Source organism: Panthera tigris, chromosome A1, assembly GCF_018350195.1.
Source record: "Panthera tigris isolate Pti1 chromosome A1, P.tigris_Pti1_mat1.1, whole genome shotgun sequence".
Lineage (NCBI taxonomy): Eukaryota > Metazoa > Chordata > Mammalia > Carnivora > Felidae > Panthera > Panthera tigris.
In genome coordinates, this window is record NC_056660.1 from 171,584,821 (window position 1) to 171,599,461 (window position 14,641).

At 45.6% G+C, this 14,641-nt stretch overlaps 1 protein-coding gene across 2 annotated transcripts in view; it reads right to left on the reverse strand.

Moving 5' to 3' along the window:
• MCC (MCC regulator of WNT signaling pathway) overlaps positions 1-14,641 on the reverse strand; it is a 273,066-nt gene that overhangs the window by 70,163 nt on the left and 188,262 nt on the right. For both annotated transcript variants that reach the window (XM_007085543.2, XM_042991359.1), the window contains 2 exons: positions 5,018-5,181; positions 1,950-2,156 (listed from right to left, as the gene is read on the reverse strand). In XM_007085543.2, coding sequence (XP_007085605.2) covers positions 1,950-2,156; positions 5,018-5,181 — 371 coding nt within the window. The remainder of the gene's footprint in view (positions 1-1,949; positions 2,157-5,017; positions 5,182-14,641) is intronic.

Below are 14,641 nucleotides of genomic sequence, written 5' to 3' on the forward strand. Positions count from 1 at the left end.
GGCCGCCTGGGTGGCTCAATCAGTTAAGCATCTGACTTCGGCTCAGGTCATGATCTCACAGCTTGTGGGTTCGAGCCCCAGATCAGGCTCTGTGCTGACAGCTCAGAGCCTGGAGCCTGTTTCAGATTCTGTGTCTCCCTCTCTCTCTCTCTCTCTGCCCCACCCCCACTCACACTCTGTCCTTCTCTCAAAAACATTAAAAAAAATTAAAAACAAACAAAAAATCAGAATGATGTACACATGCTGACCTTAGTGAAGACAAGTTAAATGTAAAGGAGAGGAGGGGCGCCTGGATGGCTCAGTCATTTAAGCCTCAGACTTCGGCTCAGGTCATGATCTTGCAGTCCGTGAGTTCGAGCCCCACGTCAGGCTCTGTGCTGACAGCTCGGAGCCTGGAGCCTGCTTCAGATTCTGCATCTCCCTCTCTCTCTACCCCTCCCCTGCTTACACTCTGTCTCTCTCACAAAATAAATAAGCGTTTAAAAAAAAAGGAGAGGAGGGGCGCCTGGGTGGCTCAGTTGGTTAAGTGTCTGACTTCAGCTCAGATCATGATCTTGCAGTGAGGTCAAGCTCTGTGCTGACAGCTCAGAGCCTGGAGTCAGCCTCAGATTCTGTCTCCCTCTCTCTCTGCCCATCCCCCACTCACGTGAGCGTGCGCACACACTCTCTCTCTCTCCCTCATAAGTAACTAAACATTAAAATAATAAAATAAATAAATAAAAGTAAAAGAGAGGGGCATCTAGGTGACTCAGTTGGTTAAGCATCTGACTTTGGCTCAGGTTATGATCTCGCAGTTTGTGAGTTTGAGCCCCTCATCGGTCTCTCTGCTGTCAGTACAGAGCCTGCTTCTGATCCTCTGTCCCTCTCTCTGCCCCTCCCCTGCTGGTTCTCTCTCTCCCTCTCTCTCTCTCTCTCTCTCTCAAAATAAATAAATAAACTTAAAAAAAATAAAAGGAGGAAAAGCAATGGTGAAGGATGAGGGGATCTACTAAATGTATTTTACCTAAGTCAACTTTATCTTTGTGCACAATTGCCAGTCAGAGCACAACTAGAAAGCAAGCTTCTAATATTGCCAAGATTGAAAGAGAGAGTAAAGTACGTCTAGTAATTGAAAGTGAAGTTCAGAGGGAATGTGTTTCTGATTGAAGAATTCATTGCTTTACCCCAGACCAATCACAGATCAAAATCACAGCCAAAGAAATACTTGTAGGCTCCTGAGAAAAAAACTCCATCTTTGAAAAACCTAGTGCTTTAACAATTCTGCCAAACATTTCTCTCCTGAAACATCAGCTCCTTTAGTAATGGATGTATTTCCTAAGCAAGTTGCTCTTAAAACTGGTTCAGGCCATAGAGCCATTTGGTATGTTGGGGTACATTGGGGTGAATGCCAAGAATTACACACGCACATACACACACTTAACACACAGAACATGCGTATGCACACACATATACACATATGATTATTGTAACAATACGTGCACTAGAGGAAATGACATTTCACATTAGACTCAGTGTAGATAAGAGACAGCAAGTACTATAAACTGAAAGGAAGTTTTATAGAAGAAATTGCAAAGGGGGAAATTCTATAAATTTTAGCCAATTATAAAATATTTTTAGTCTACCTTAAAAGAAGATAATTTAATTGAGCTTGGGGAAGATGTGCATACACTGGAGAATGGTTTGAGAATCACTGAGCTGATATAATTTTACCATCTACTTAGATGTGTGATTCTAGAGAGTGGTGTTTTTTAAAATCTTGCCTGCACACCTCAGCACTTTCAAAATACTCCCCTTTGCAGAATGACTTCATGATCAGAAAAGGATGGAGATTCCCAAAACTGCAAATGCCACAACATTCTTGGAGCTGCCCTTGACGGTATACGCTCATTTGTCTTTCAGCCCCACAGCCTGGGGGAAAGGCCTGGCCATGTTGGATTTGGTGCACTCACCCGCCTCCGGAGCCGGTCCCGCTCCTCCCGGATAGCGTTCATGGTGGCCTTGGTCCTGTTCAGCTCCTCCTCTTTGCTGCACAGCATGGCGGTCAGGCTTTCATTCTCTTCCCTCAGCCCAGCCAACTCCTTCTCCCAACGAGACCGCTCTTCAGCCAGGTTGGGATACAGGTCCCGGCCAAGTACCCCCTCAATCTCCTCGACTGTCTGGAAAGCACAAAGACAAGGTGAGTGGGTTACCTGGGAGAAAGGTTGGGGGAAGAAAACAGGCACGATGGGAGCAAGTACTGACAGAAGAGTAGGTTCTACAGCTCTTTCACTGCAAGCAGTAACCGTGACTACCCCCAAATTATCCCCTCCCCGTTTTCAGATAACTTGCCTGGGTCACAGTCTGTGTTTCCCAATAGTCCCCAGAGCAAAAACAACACAGTCCCTCCAAGGTAAGTTGGTCTATCTGTGGCTCTAACTGCCATGTCCACACAAATGTTTATCTCCTCTGCCCATGTTCTAGAGTCAGTGAATACACATAACTGGACAGCAAGCCAGTTGATGATCATCATGGCTGCAAATGTGAAGTTGCAAACAGCATACAAAATCTAACTTGAAGTTTCCCAAATTATAGGCCTTGCACATTCCAACTCCAAGATAACCGGGGGTCACATCGCCATTTCTAGCTTTTAGTGTCAAATCAGAATTCAGAAGGTGTGAATGAGGTTCACTCCCAAGATGTGAAAGATAAAAATAAACCTCAGTGACACAGAAAAGATGAAGCTCATTGTGGATGCTTCTAAGACAGTAGGGATTTAATTAATTAATAAGACAGCTATGAGCTAAAAAAGAAGAGAATCTTAATAGTACTTGGAGAGTTTTTTTCCCCCACAAATTCATTTAAAACACAGTATTAATGGAGAAGAAAAATGCGTAAAATTAGAAAAAAGGAAGAACTCATTCCGCTTGCTTTCAGAAACTATTTGTTCACATCCATTGCCCTTTGACATAGGAAGCATAAGCCAAAGGACATGGAAAAAAGAGGGAGTATTACCATGTAGCGTAGAAGGCAGTGAGAAGATGTGAGAAACAGATGGTCTCAAAATTTCAAGAATGTGAGGGGATGACTCCCTTGGACACCCACGTTGGTTCCTTGATGAAAAGTTACCCAAATCTCATTGCCACTTTCCCTATGTACGGTTTCATCTTTTCTCTCAAATCTGATGCTCTTTTCCTTGTCAGCCTGGCTCCAGGCTCTTGCTGGTTGGCAGAAATCCTCAGCCCCTTCCTGCCCTCTCCATGCTGAGGCTAGGGCTGGCACCTAAGCTGACATTACAATCAAATCTAGGGCCTTGGAGAGGCACCTGCGTGGCTCAATCGGTTAAGCATCCAACTTTGGCACAGGTCATGATCTCATGGTTCGTGAATTCGAGCCATGCATCAGGCTCTGTGCTGACAGTGTGGAGCCTGCTTGGGATTCTCTCTCTCTGCCCCTACCCTGCTCACTCTTTCTCTCTCTCAAAATAAATAAATAAAATCTTAAAATGTTTTATAAAAATATAGGGCCTGGGAGGGGCACCTGGGTAGCTCAGTTGGTTAAGCATCTGACTTCAGCTCAGGTCATGATCTCACGGTTTGTGAGTTCAAGCCCTGTGTCAGGCTCTGTGCTGACAGCTCGAAGCCTAAAACCTGCTTCAGATTCTGTGTCTCCCTCTCTCTCTGCCTCACCTCCACTCACACTCTGTCTCTCAAGGATTAAAAAAAGAAAAAAAAAATACAGGGCCTGGGAGACTAACATGAAAGAAACATCTGTGGTTTGCTTCCCCAAACCACATCAACTGTATATTCGTAACTGAGATGAATAAGATGGAAAACCAGTTGTGTTACACACATGAATCATGGTTTACCTGGAAATACCACAGCTCTTTTGTGAAATCCAGAATTCCTGTGGACAGAAACCTGCGCCTAGCATCGAAGGCATTTTTCAATTAACGTGTCACATTTTCCCTTTACACAGGCTCCTCCCAGACTTTTCAGTGTGAACCGCTCTGTCTAGATTACCGAGCTCTGGTGAAGGCGCATAAGATGCCAGAAGCCCAGTAACAACAGGACCTGGAGTTCCCATCGCTCATGAGGAGTTTGTGCAGATGCAGCACCTTCCACTGGTGCTTCCTAAGCAGGAAGACGGACGGCTGTGACAGGCATGGCTGACACCTAGCCTAGCATGCTCAGGATAGAGGACTCATTCAGACCCTAAATTAGTACCATGAATGGGTAACTTCTGAAATAATATTCTAGGAGCCTTAAAGCTGAAATAAAACTTCCAAGTTAATCCTACAACTTGCAAGTGCTACATGATGGGCCATAGTAAAATGATGTGGTTCAATACTAGCAGTCTAAGAGTTTTCAAGGAAATCCACCCCCCCCCGCTTTTTTTTTTTTTTTTTGAGAGAGACAGAGACTGAGCAGGGGTGGGGCAGAGAGAAAGGGAGACACAGAATCCAAAGCAGGCTCTAGGATCTGAGCTGACAGCACAGAGCCCAACACAGGGCTCGAACTCACAAACAACGAGATCATGACCTGAGCCCAAGTCTGACGCTTACCCAACTGAGCCACCCAGGCGCCCCAGGAAATCATTTCTGCTGCAAAGCCAGTGACTTTGCTGAAATAATGAGTTGTTTCTAACATTTATTTATTTTTGAGAGAGAGAGAGCACGGGGGAGAGGCAGAGAGAGAGGGAGACAGAGGATCCTAAGCAGACTCTGTGCTGATAGCAAAGAGCCCGATAAGGGGCTTGAACTCACAAACCGTGAGATCATGACCTGAGCCGAAGTTGGACACTTAACCGACTGAGCCACCCAGGCGCCCATGACTTTTTTTTTTTTTTTTTCTAATGTGACTCAACCCAACAAAAATTTATAGGACTCCTACTTCTCCCTGCTCCAATGTATAGTATGGTTTTCTTAGAAACACTCATTCCTAACAAATATTTGCAAAAACCACACTTCAAAAGGGAGAGAGATGCGACCATTTCCCTTGGATGCTCTCAAAGAGCCGGCCAAAGGGTGGGGATGGTGTACCTTGATGGCCAAGTCACAGTGCTCGCTGGCCGTGGTGAGCTGCTCAATGTGTCTGTCCACTTCAGCCACGGAGAGGCCACAGCTGCTCTTCTTCCTGCAGCAGACAACATTCTCCAGCCCCGTCAGCACCCTCTGCAGCTCCGAGTTCAGGTCACTGCAATTATCTGTGAGCAAATGTGGACGCGAGGAGTTAAGTAGGCAGGTGGGCAACAACGAATGCTCTCTGTTTCACTTACGTGAGGGACCCAGTCACGTAAAATGGAATGGCAACGGAGCTTCATATTTCCAACTTTCATGCCACGTGGCCTCATCTTACAGGCTGCTGGCACTGCCTCTGAGGCTTAGAGCCAACATAAAGCCTTAACTTATGTAGGCCATTTTCGAGATAGCCATGCCATGCTCAATGCTCTCGTCTTTCCCTGGAAGACAGCTATGTTCAAATTCTTTGGTAAGAATGAAGAAGGGTCCCAGAAGGGGCTGTTGGGACTTCAGAGGCCTTCTGGTCAACTTCCTCCTCAGCCATTCAGATGAGCAGACTTCAGAAAGAGTTTCAGCTGAGATCTCATAACTTTATTAAATAAACAAAACAAAAAGGCCCAGAGTGAACAGGGACACCAAGCATTTAAAAAAATAAAAACTGTTAAGAGACAGTCCTTGCCTTCAATGAGCTTATAATCAGGACTTTTTTTCTGATATGACCACTGAACGTGTTCTACCATTGCAATTTAACCCCCTTTTCCATCAAGGGAAAAGTAAACTGTTCTAATAAAGTTCATTTTGTTCTCCATGTCAAGGTCTTGTAAACAATTCCAATAATTTGATTCTGACTTAAAAATATGGGTTACTTTTCATTGCTGGACACCTAGGGCCTGGTTTGGGAAGAAAAGTTAATTATAATTTAATGTGAGCTACAAATATTTTATAAGATAATTTTGTTGGGGAAAAAAAATCCCCTTAAAGCCAAACCCAAATAACCTGTTACTTTGGATTCTTTTCTTATTGCAAGACAGGTGTTGGCTCTAAGCAGCCTCTCAGGGTACATTCTTCCCCTACAGCCAATCTGCCTCCTGCATGAAAGGAGCTCAACGTCTACAGTTTCTCTTCTCCATCCTCCACCCCCTTCCTCAGTACATGCACTACAACAGTCCATTGTTTTTGGTGTTTACCTCTGGAAGACTTCAAAACACTCAGTGGGCTTTATCAGAATATTTTGGCCAACCTCATTTGACTGCCCGGATCTCCAAGTTACCTCAATCTAGAGAGAAGACAGCCTGAGGCTTTCACACCAACCAATGGACCCAATTATTCACCCTCCTCTCCCACCCGTTCCTGCCCATCTCTGGAAGGGCATCACCATCCACTCAGTTACTCAGGTTAACTCTCAGGCAAGCTTCACTTCTTTTTGCTTCACGTCCAGAACCCAATCCATCTTGTGAGTGCAACCGCCAAAGCTTATCCCCAAAGTGAGTTCCTCTTACCATCTCCACAGATATCACCACAGTTCAAACTACCATGATTTCTCCACGGAACCACCTGAACAACCTCCAACCTCCGCTCCCCACACTGCAGCCAAAGTGAGCCTCTTAAGGACATAAGTCAGCTGTTATTCCCCTAGCCCAGACCACCTAACGGCTTCCTGCTGTCATTCAACGCAAGTCCAAACTCCTCACCAGAGTCTGTGAGACTCTGCATCATCAGGACTGATGATGTTCTCAACCCAGGCTGCACCATGGAATTTTCTGGAGAGCTTTTATAAATTACCAATGTCCAGGCCCCACCCCAGACCAATTAAATCACAGTCTCTGGAGGTGGGGCTTGGGTACTGGGAACATTTTTAAAGTTCTTCAGATCACACTCACGTGCAGCCAGCGTGAGAACCGCTGACGCTGTCCTTGCCTCATCTGCCCAAATTCCCTTCCCCCTCACTCCATTCATACTCCTGACCTTCTCTCCATCCCTGGAGCATGCCAATCTCCTGTCTGCTCCAGGACTTCCTTTTCCTCTGCCAAGACTGATTTCTACCCAGGTCTCCATTTACTCAGTTCTTAGTTCAAATGCCACCTCCTCATCAAGCCTCTTCCCTACCTAAAGCCTGGGGTTCCAGCTCCTCTCCCAGCTCAGTCACTATCCTATTATCCTATCTCCTTCATGCCAATTACCACTATCTGATCTGACTTAGGTGTTTCTTATCTTATCTCTACTGAAAAGTGAAAAGAAGAAACTTTGATCTTCCTCACCAGTGTGGAAGAACAAGAATAGATCAACAAGAATAGATCACTATTCTTCAACAAGAATAGTGTAGGCGATCAAGAATTAGTTTTAAGTGGGCAAATATGAACCTCACATCATATATTTAAGAGACAGACAGACTACAAACACAGGCTGCCAGTAGCATCATGTTTTCTATCAACCTTACTCTTTTTGTCCTCATCACAGACCATGCCCTGAGCTGCTGACAACTGAGAGGCACTCCTCACTGTAGAAGGCTCTCTGGAGATGGAGTACAGGCGCCTACCACCAACTCAAGGCCAGGAGGTCCGGAGCATGCCAATAGAACTGTCTCTGGAGCACACTTCATTCTGAGTAATAAGCAGAGAAGTTTCTCCAAATCATCTTTTACCTCGAGGTGCAGGGCTCCTGGTCCACTGTGATGGAGTAACACACACTCCCAAGTGACTTGTATTATTTTTTTTTAACTTTTTTAAATGTTTACTTATTCTTTTTTAAAAAAATTAAAAAAATTTTTTTTCACGTTTATTTATTTTTGAGACAGAGAGAGACAGAGCGTGAATAGGGGAGGGGCAGAGAGAGAGAGGGAGACACAGAATCCGAAGCAGGCTCCAGGCTCTGAGCGGTCAGCACAGAGCCTGACGCGGGGCTCGAACTCACAGACCGCAAGATCATGACCTGAGCCAAAGTCAGATGCTTAACCGACTGAGCCACCCAGGCGCCCCTAAATGTTTACTTATTTTTGAGAGAGAGAGACAGAGACACAGACAGAGACAGAGCATGAGTAGGAATGGGCAGAGAGGGAGAGAGACAGAATCTGAAGCAGGCTCCAGGCTCTGGGCCGTAAGCACAGAGCCCAATGCGGGGCTTGAACTCAAGAGCCACGAGATCATGACCTGAGCCAAAGTCAGATGCTAAACTAACTGAGCCACCCAGGCACCCCTGCATGATTTGTATTATTAAGTGCTTAAAAGTAGGATGAGGAATAAAGACGCCGCTATTCAGCCTTTCCATACGGATTTCTCTAGCACAGCTGCACTTGATACAGTGGTTGCAAGGTATCACACGTCTGCTGATGGTCTCTCATGGCAGGACCTGAGAGGTGGAACCAGGCTGTATGCCAATGATATTGGGTCATAGGGAATGGGAGGAGGGTATATAAATCTGGCCAGTGCATCTTTCTTATTGCTTAACCAAACAGTTGCTGAGCCCCGCCTCAAGCTAGAAACAGGATACAAAAATGAATAGGAGACTCTTCTCAACCCTGAGAGGCTCACAGATGTACGAGAAAATGCCACGGTCCCTTCTCTCAGCATCTACTAGCATCGTGGGGAAAGTGACCATAGGGAAAATGGTGCTAGTACAGGATGGAGAGTCAGGAGAGCTGAGGAGGGGATGTACTTTAACATACAGACTGAAAGCAGATGAGCGTCTTCTCTTCAAGCCAAAGAGAGCTATAAATGCTTTCTCTGGTCTTAGGAAGCCAAATGTGTAATGCACAGGTTGGAAGATGAACGCCACACACTCCTGCCTGTTATTCGCAGAGCTCTGCACTGTGGCTTTACACGAATCAGGGGACACTTGGCTGTCTGTTGCTATTGTTCGGTTTAGGAGGACAAGGTGGCTAGGTGGGCAGAAGCAGATATTCTCCACCCTCCCCCCATAGGTGAGTGCCGCCCCATAGCACGAGTCACTCACTACCATTCACCTGAGCATTGGGGCTGTTCCATACAGGGTGGAGTAATCTTTCTGAGTCTGTGGTATATTCCTCTAGATACTGACTTGGAATAAACTCTCCATCTCTTCTCCTGGCCTACAGTACCCTGAGTAATCTGGCTCCTGCCACTGAGAGTCTCTACAAAAGGCGAGCGAGATGAAGGGACTGCTTGTTAAGTTAAGGGACCAGAGGAGCAGGATAAGACAGGGACCAAATATTCCAGACTGAACAAAAGGTGCCTCATTTACAAATCAAAGCCACAACAAGGTATCACCTCACACCCATCAGGTTGGCCACTATTTAAAACAGCCACCGGAGAAAAATCACATGTTGGCGAGGATGTGGAGAGAAAATTAGAATCCTTGTGCTCCGCTGGTGGGAATGTAAAAGGACGCAACCGCTGTGAAGAACAGTACGGCAGTTCCTCAAAAATTAAAACTAGAACTAGCCTATCATCCAGCAATCCCATGTCTCAATCCAGTTTCAAAAGAATTGAACACAGGGCTCAAACAGATCCTCATATGCCTATGTTCATAGCAACCTTATTCACAATGGTCAAAGGTGGACGCAACACAAGTGTCCGCTGACCAACGAACAGGTCAACAAAATGTGGCCTATACAAAACAGAACGTCATTCGGCCTTAGAGAGGAAGGAAACTTGGACACATGCTACAACACGGATGAGCCTCGAGAACATTATAGTAAGTGAAGTAAGCCAGTTAGGAAAGGGCAAGTGGACTCCTCCTATAAGAGGTACCTAGAGTAGAGGCCTAGAGTAGAGGCCTAGAGTAGAGGCAGAAAGAAGCACAGAGGTGACCAGGGACTGGGGGGAATGGGGCAATACACACTTTCGGTTTGAGAGGATGACAAAGTCCCGGAAATGGGTGGTGGTGAGGGTTGCACAACTCTGAACATACTTATTGCCACTGAACTGCACGCTGGTCATGGGACGGCAGCATGAGGACCCCACTGAGGCAGACTCGCTATAGTACCTCAGGCTGTGCTGTGCCTTATGTCACAAGGTGATGGCTTGGTCCCTTGTCTAGAGGACAAAGAGGAAAGGCCCTTCATACTGAATACACATTCTGTTAATGGAGTTAATGGAGGTTATTTTTATCTTTCCAAAGAAGAATCTGAAGTAGCATGTAGCAAACACCACATGTAAGGGGGAAGGACAATAATCGGAACCAGGGAAAGGCTGAGGATGCAAATGGAGACTCACACAGCTGCTGGGGCAGACACTTCCACTTAGCCCTGAGCTTCCTGGCAGCCAGAGCAAAAATGAAACATGTCCTGTCAGAAAGGAGGAAGCATGCCAGTTTCACAAGAGAGACAATGTGTTCTTAGCAACAAATGCTAAAAGAATTTAGGTATAAGGGACTTCACATGTGCTGTAAAGCGATGTGACTGCCAGTCTCCTCAGACACACTTTTAAACACAGACAAATTTCATGATTTCTTACACTAACCTTCAATTAAAATTAAGCTGTGGGCCATTAAAGTACAATGTGAAGGGAATTCTGGGAAGGGGTAAGTTCACACAGTCTTGGCTTTGTGCCTTTTAGTTGTTTAATTTGCTGGAAAGATGAAACAGAGGACACAGATGAATAAATGGAATGAGCATCTCCCTTTGGCCAGAGGAGGCAACTAGCCACCTGCAGTCCAGGATGTGTTGTGTTTGGACAAGAAGGGGTTGGTATCTGGCACAGCCCTTTTGGTTTTTTTGAAAACAGTTTTGAATTAATTGTCAACATTTGAAAGTCATTAGAATTTATGGCTATTGTTGTAAAATCAGGTCTGGCAATACTGGGCCTGGCTCCTCACACGACAACCATCTGTGGAGTGGCCAGCAGCTGGCCACTTTGGACTCAGCACGGCCACGGTGCTCCTCTGCTTCCCTCACCGCCGCACACTGAACCCCACCTGCCACGCGCCACCCCCCCCCCCCCCCGCAATCAGTCTGCAGCCCTGCCTCTGCTGTTAGTTCTAGATACAACTTTTCCCAGTTAGATTTTGGAGAGGAGCTGAAGACAAGAGAGCTCAGGTTCATCTTCCGATGAGAACCCAGAGGCTTAGGTTTTTACGTTGCTGTCTGAGGGAAGACCCAAGTACTGGGAGAATCGGGAAAGAGGGTAAGAGGGTGTTCGTGGCTATGAAAACTAACCCAGACCAGCATTCTTGCTTGGTTAAACACACACACTAGTTTTCTTCTTTCTTCCTCAGGATCAATGAAGCCTAGCCCTAGAGTTCCATACAAGAAACTATCCCAGAGTTAGTTCATTTTGCATCAGGTGTCAAAGGCTGCCTGTTCTCTGTTTTTTTGAACCCCCTGTAAAAGCCCTAACCCTGATAAAACATTAGACACTAGAAACACTTCCCCTGGTCCGCCCGATTCTGAGCTGTGCACCTTTGCCAGAACGGCTCTGCTCCAAAACACGGCTGCAGCTTCAAGAGCGCAAGCTCCTGGGGCTTCTGCTCCAGAGTTAATGGTCATCTGCCGGCTTTGTTTGGACGCTTCTCCCTCTCTTCTTCCTAGCAGCTGTTTTTCAGGCTTTGCCTCGAAATACCCTTTTTCTAGAAAGCCTTCCCTGATTACCCATGGTCTTAAAAAAAAAAAAAATTATTCCTTAAAATTTTTTTAAATTGTAGTGTAGTTGACACGCAACATTACATTAGTTTCAGGTGTAGAGCGTGGCAACTGGACAAGTCTATACACTACGCTGTGCTCACAAGTGTAGCTCACAAGTGTGGCCACACAGCACGATTATAATGCCACTGACTATATTCCCTGTGCTGTGCCTTTCATCCCTGTGACTCCTTCATTCCAAAAGTGGAAGCCTATATCTCCCACCCCCTTCATGCATTTTGCCCACCCCTTACCCACCTATAGTCTTGTATTTACTTCTTTCTTGGAGGCATCGCATTCTCTGTAATTACTTATTAACTGACATATCGACCCTACTAGGTCCAGCCCTGGGGACCAATGACTGTTTATTAGTCCTTGTGTTCCCAGATGCTCACAACAGCGGGCACGGAGCAGTGCTCGAACAAGACCACCTGAGCTGAATGTGTAAAAGAAATGAAAGACTTTTTTTGTAAATCAACTTTTACAAGCATCCAGTTTCTGTTAGTTGGTTCACTGGTAAAGAATCATCAAATCTAAGACCTATCACATGGCATACCACACCCTGTTAAAAAGGCAGAAAGCTTTCAATCGGGTGGATCCCTAGGGTGGATGTGTCCACTCAAGTTACAGATGCTAGGCACAGTGAATTTGAGCAAGTCTTAGAGAGAGAAGCATCGGAAGGCCTGCTGTGAACAGTCCAAAGGCCTTACCTGTGTGGTGCAGCAGCCCAGGGCACAATCATAACCCCCATGGCCTTCCAAGGGCCAGCACACATCCCCCCCACTGCTGTTTCGCCTGGGCATACATTGTGCCTTGTAAGGCAAGTCAAGTGGAGCAAAGGGCTACAGATTCTTTCAGCACTGACCTAGACGTTCCACTAACAGGCCAGACGTGAATTCCTAAGGATGTAACAGTTCGGCTGCTGTCGTGGCTCTAAGGCTGAAACCAGGAGGGCTGTGGCTTTCCTTTGTAAGCAGTCCCCTTCACACAGCATGCAGCAAGGAATAAGCAAAACCAGAACAAAGCAAGACAGAAAAGGAAGAAACAGAAGACAACAGAAGGGTCCGCAAGAAAGGAGTAAGACGGTATCCATAAAGGTTGCACACTGCGTAATGTGCACAGGGCCTGTGTCTCCTGAAGACAGGAAGACTCAGAAGAACAGTGTTGTGATAGCTTAAAAGCCCCTCAAGATTGCCATTAATGGACAAACTGATGATCATGAACTTCCTGTGGCAACACAGTAGTAGTGAAGGCACATCATCACCCATGTATATTCTTGCAAAAACTGCTAACCTCAAATCTAACACTAAAAAAACTAATCAGACCATCTAGATTGAGGGACTCTACTAAGACGCTACTAACCTGGCCTCTTCAAAAAGGTCAATGTCATGAAAGACAAGAAAGGTGGGGGACCTGTTCTAGATTAAAGGAGCATAAAGAGACATGGTAACTAAATATCATGTGTGAGCTTTGACTGGATCCTGGATTAAACAAAAGCAACAAAAGACATTAATGGTACATTTGGGAAAATTTGAATATGGACTATATATATCGTTCCATCTGGGTTAAAATTCTCGGGTATGATAAAAGTGCTATGGTTAAAAAAGAGAAGTTCCCCGTTCTTAAGAGGTTTGTGCTGATATATTTAGGGTGAGGCATGAAATGAGTTGCACGATGTCTGCAACTTACTTTCAAAGAGCTCAGAAAAAAAATTCATGCATGTGCGCAAAAATCAAATAACAAAAATTGCATAACATTAACAGCTAGTGAATACAGGCAATGGGTTTATAGGGGTTCATTTTACTGTTTATGTAAGTTTGAAGTTTTTCAAAATAAAAAGTTGAGGGGGAAATAAATACTTGAGCATTCAAGGCCAGAAGGTATGACAGAGCATGGACACACTGAGTCTAGATTTAATGTAGGGACCCCTGTGATGTTCGATTTCTCCGTGCAGCTACGAGAACCAGAATGCTTTCTGGAAAGTGTCACTGCCACACCCAAATTATCCCCCAAGACCACGGACATGAGTCAGGGTGGGAGCCACCAGCCACCACGCCAGCTGGGTCCTAACTTCGCTGGAAGGGATGTGTTTCTTTTCCCAAAAGAAACCAAGTTATACTTTCAGGACTTTTTTTTTTTTTTATGTTTACTTTTGAGAGAGAGAGACAGAGCATGAGCAGAGGAGGAGCAGAGAGAGGGAGATACAAAAGCAGGCTCCAGGCTCCGAGCTGTCAGCACAGAGCCCGACACGAGGCTCGAACCCATGAACCGTGAGATTATGACCTGAGCCAAAGTCGGATGCCCAACCTACCGAGCCACCCAGGCGCCCCTGTACTTTCAGGACTTCTATTTCAGCCCAAACGTACCAGCCTGAATTTGTTTTCATTTTTGCTAATGTCACTTTGCAGTTTTAACACGCTTTGTTTCTCTGCAACATCACCTCTGATCACTCTCTCCCCAAGCTCACTAACCTCTCGTCCAAATGGTCCTTCCTCAGTGCCTGGATCTTCCATTTCAGCTCAAGGGCCTTTTTCAGACAGGCCCGTCTCAAGCCTCGAGAGCCAAGAGTGGCAGTGCGGAGCAGGCTGTCAGTACCAGTCCCAGACCCCGGGGCTCTCACTGTGGCAGGGATGGGAAAATTTCCAAAGCTTCCAGGAGAAGGGAGGAGATGTGCCTCTGACATCCAAATATGGTTGACACAATCCTTTCTCCCAGGAACAATGGCCACAGTGCTGGTCCGAGTTATAGTAACACAGATGAGGGTCCCGTACTTTATTCCCATTACAGATTAAAGCAGACTTTCACAGGCTGGTCTTGGAAGCGAACACTCCTTTATAATGCTGGTTTTAAGGAAAAACATGTCATGCGTTTCCAACAACCAAAAAAACAATTTCACCTGAAGAGACACAGCCCGTTTAAAAAATTGAGACAACTTATATTATAAAAGGAGTTCCTGAATCCCAACATTTATGGAAACTCGCTTCGAATGAATGTGGTAGAGTCTTTTCGAAAAGTGTCTTTTCGGGGGCTAAAAAACTATTTGAAACATTTCC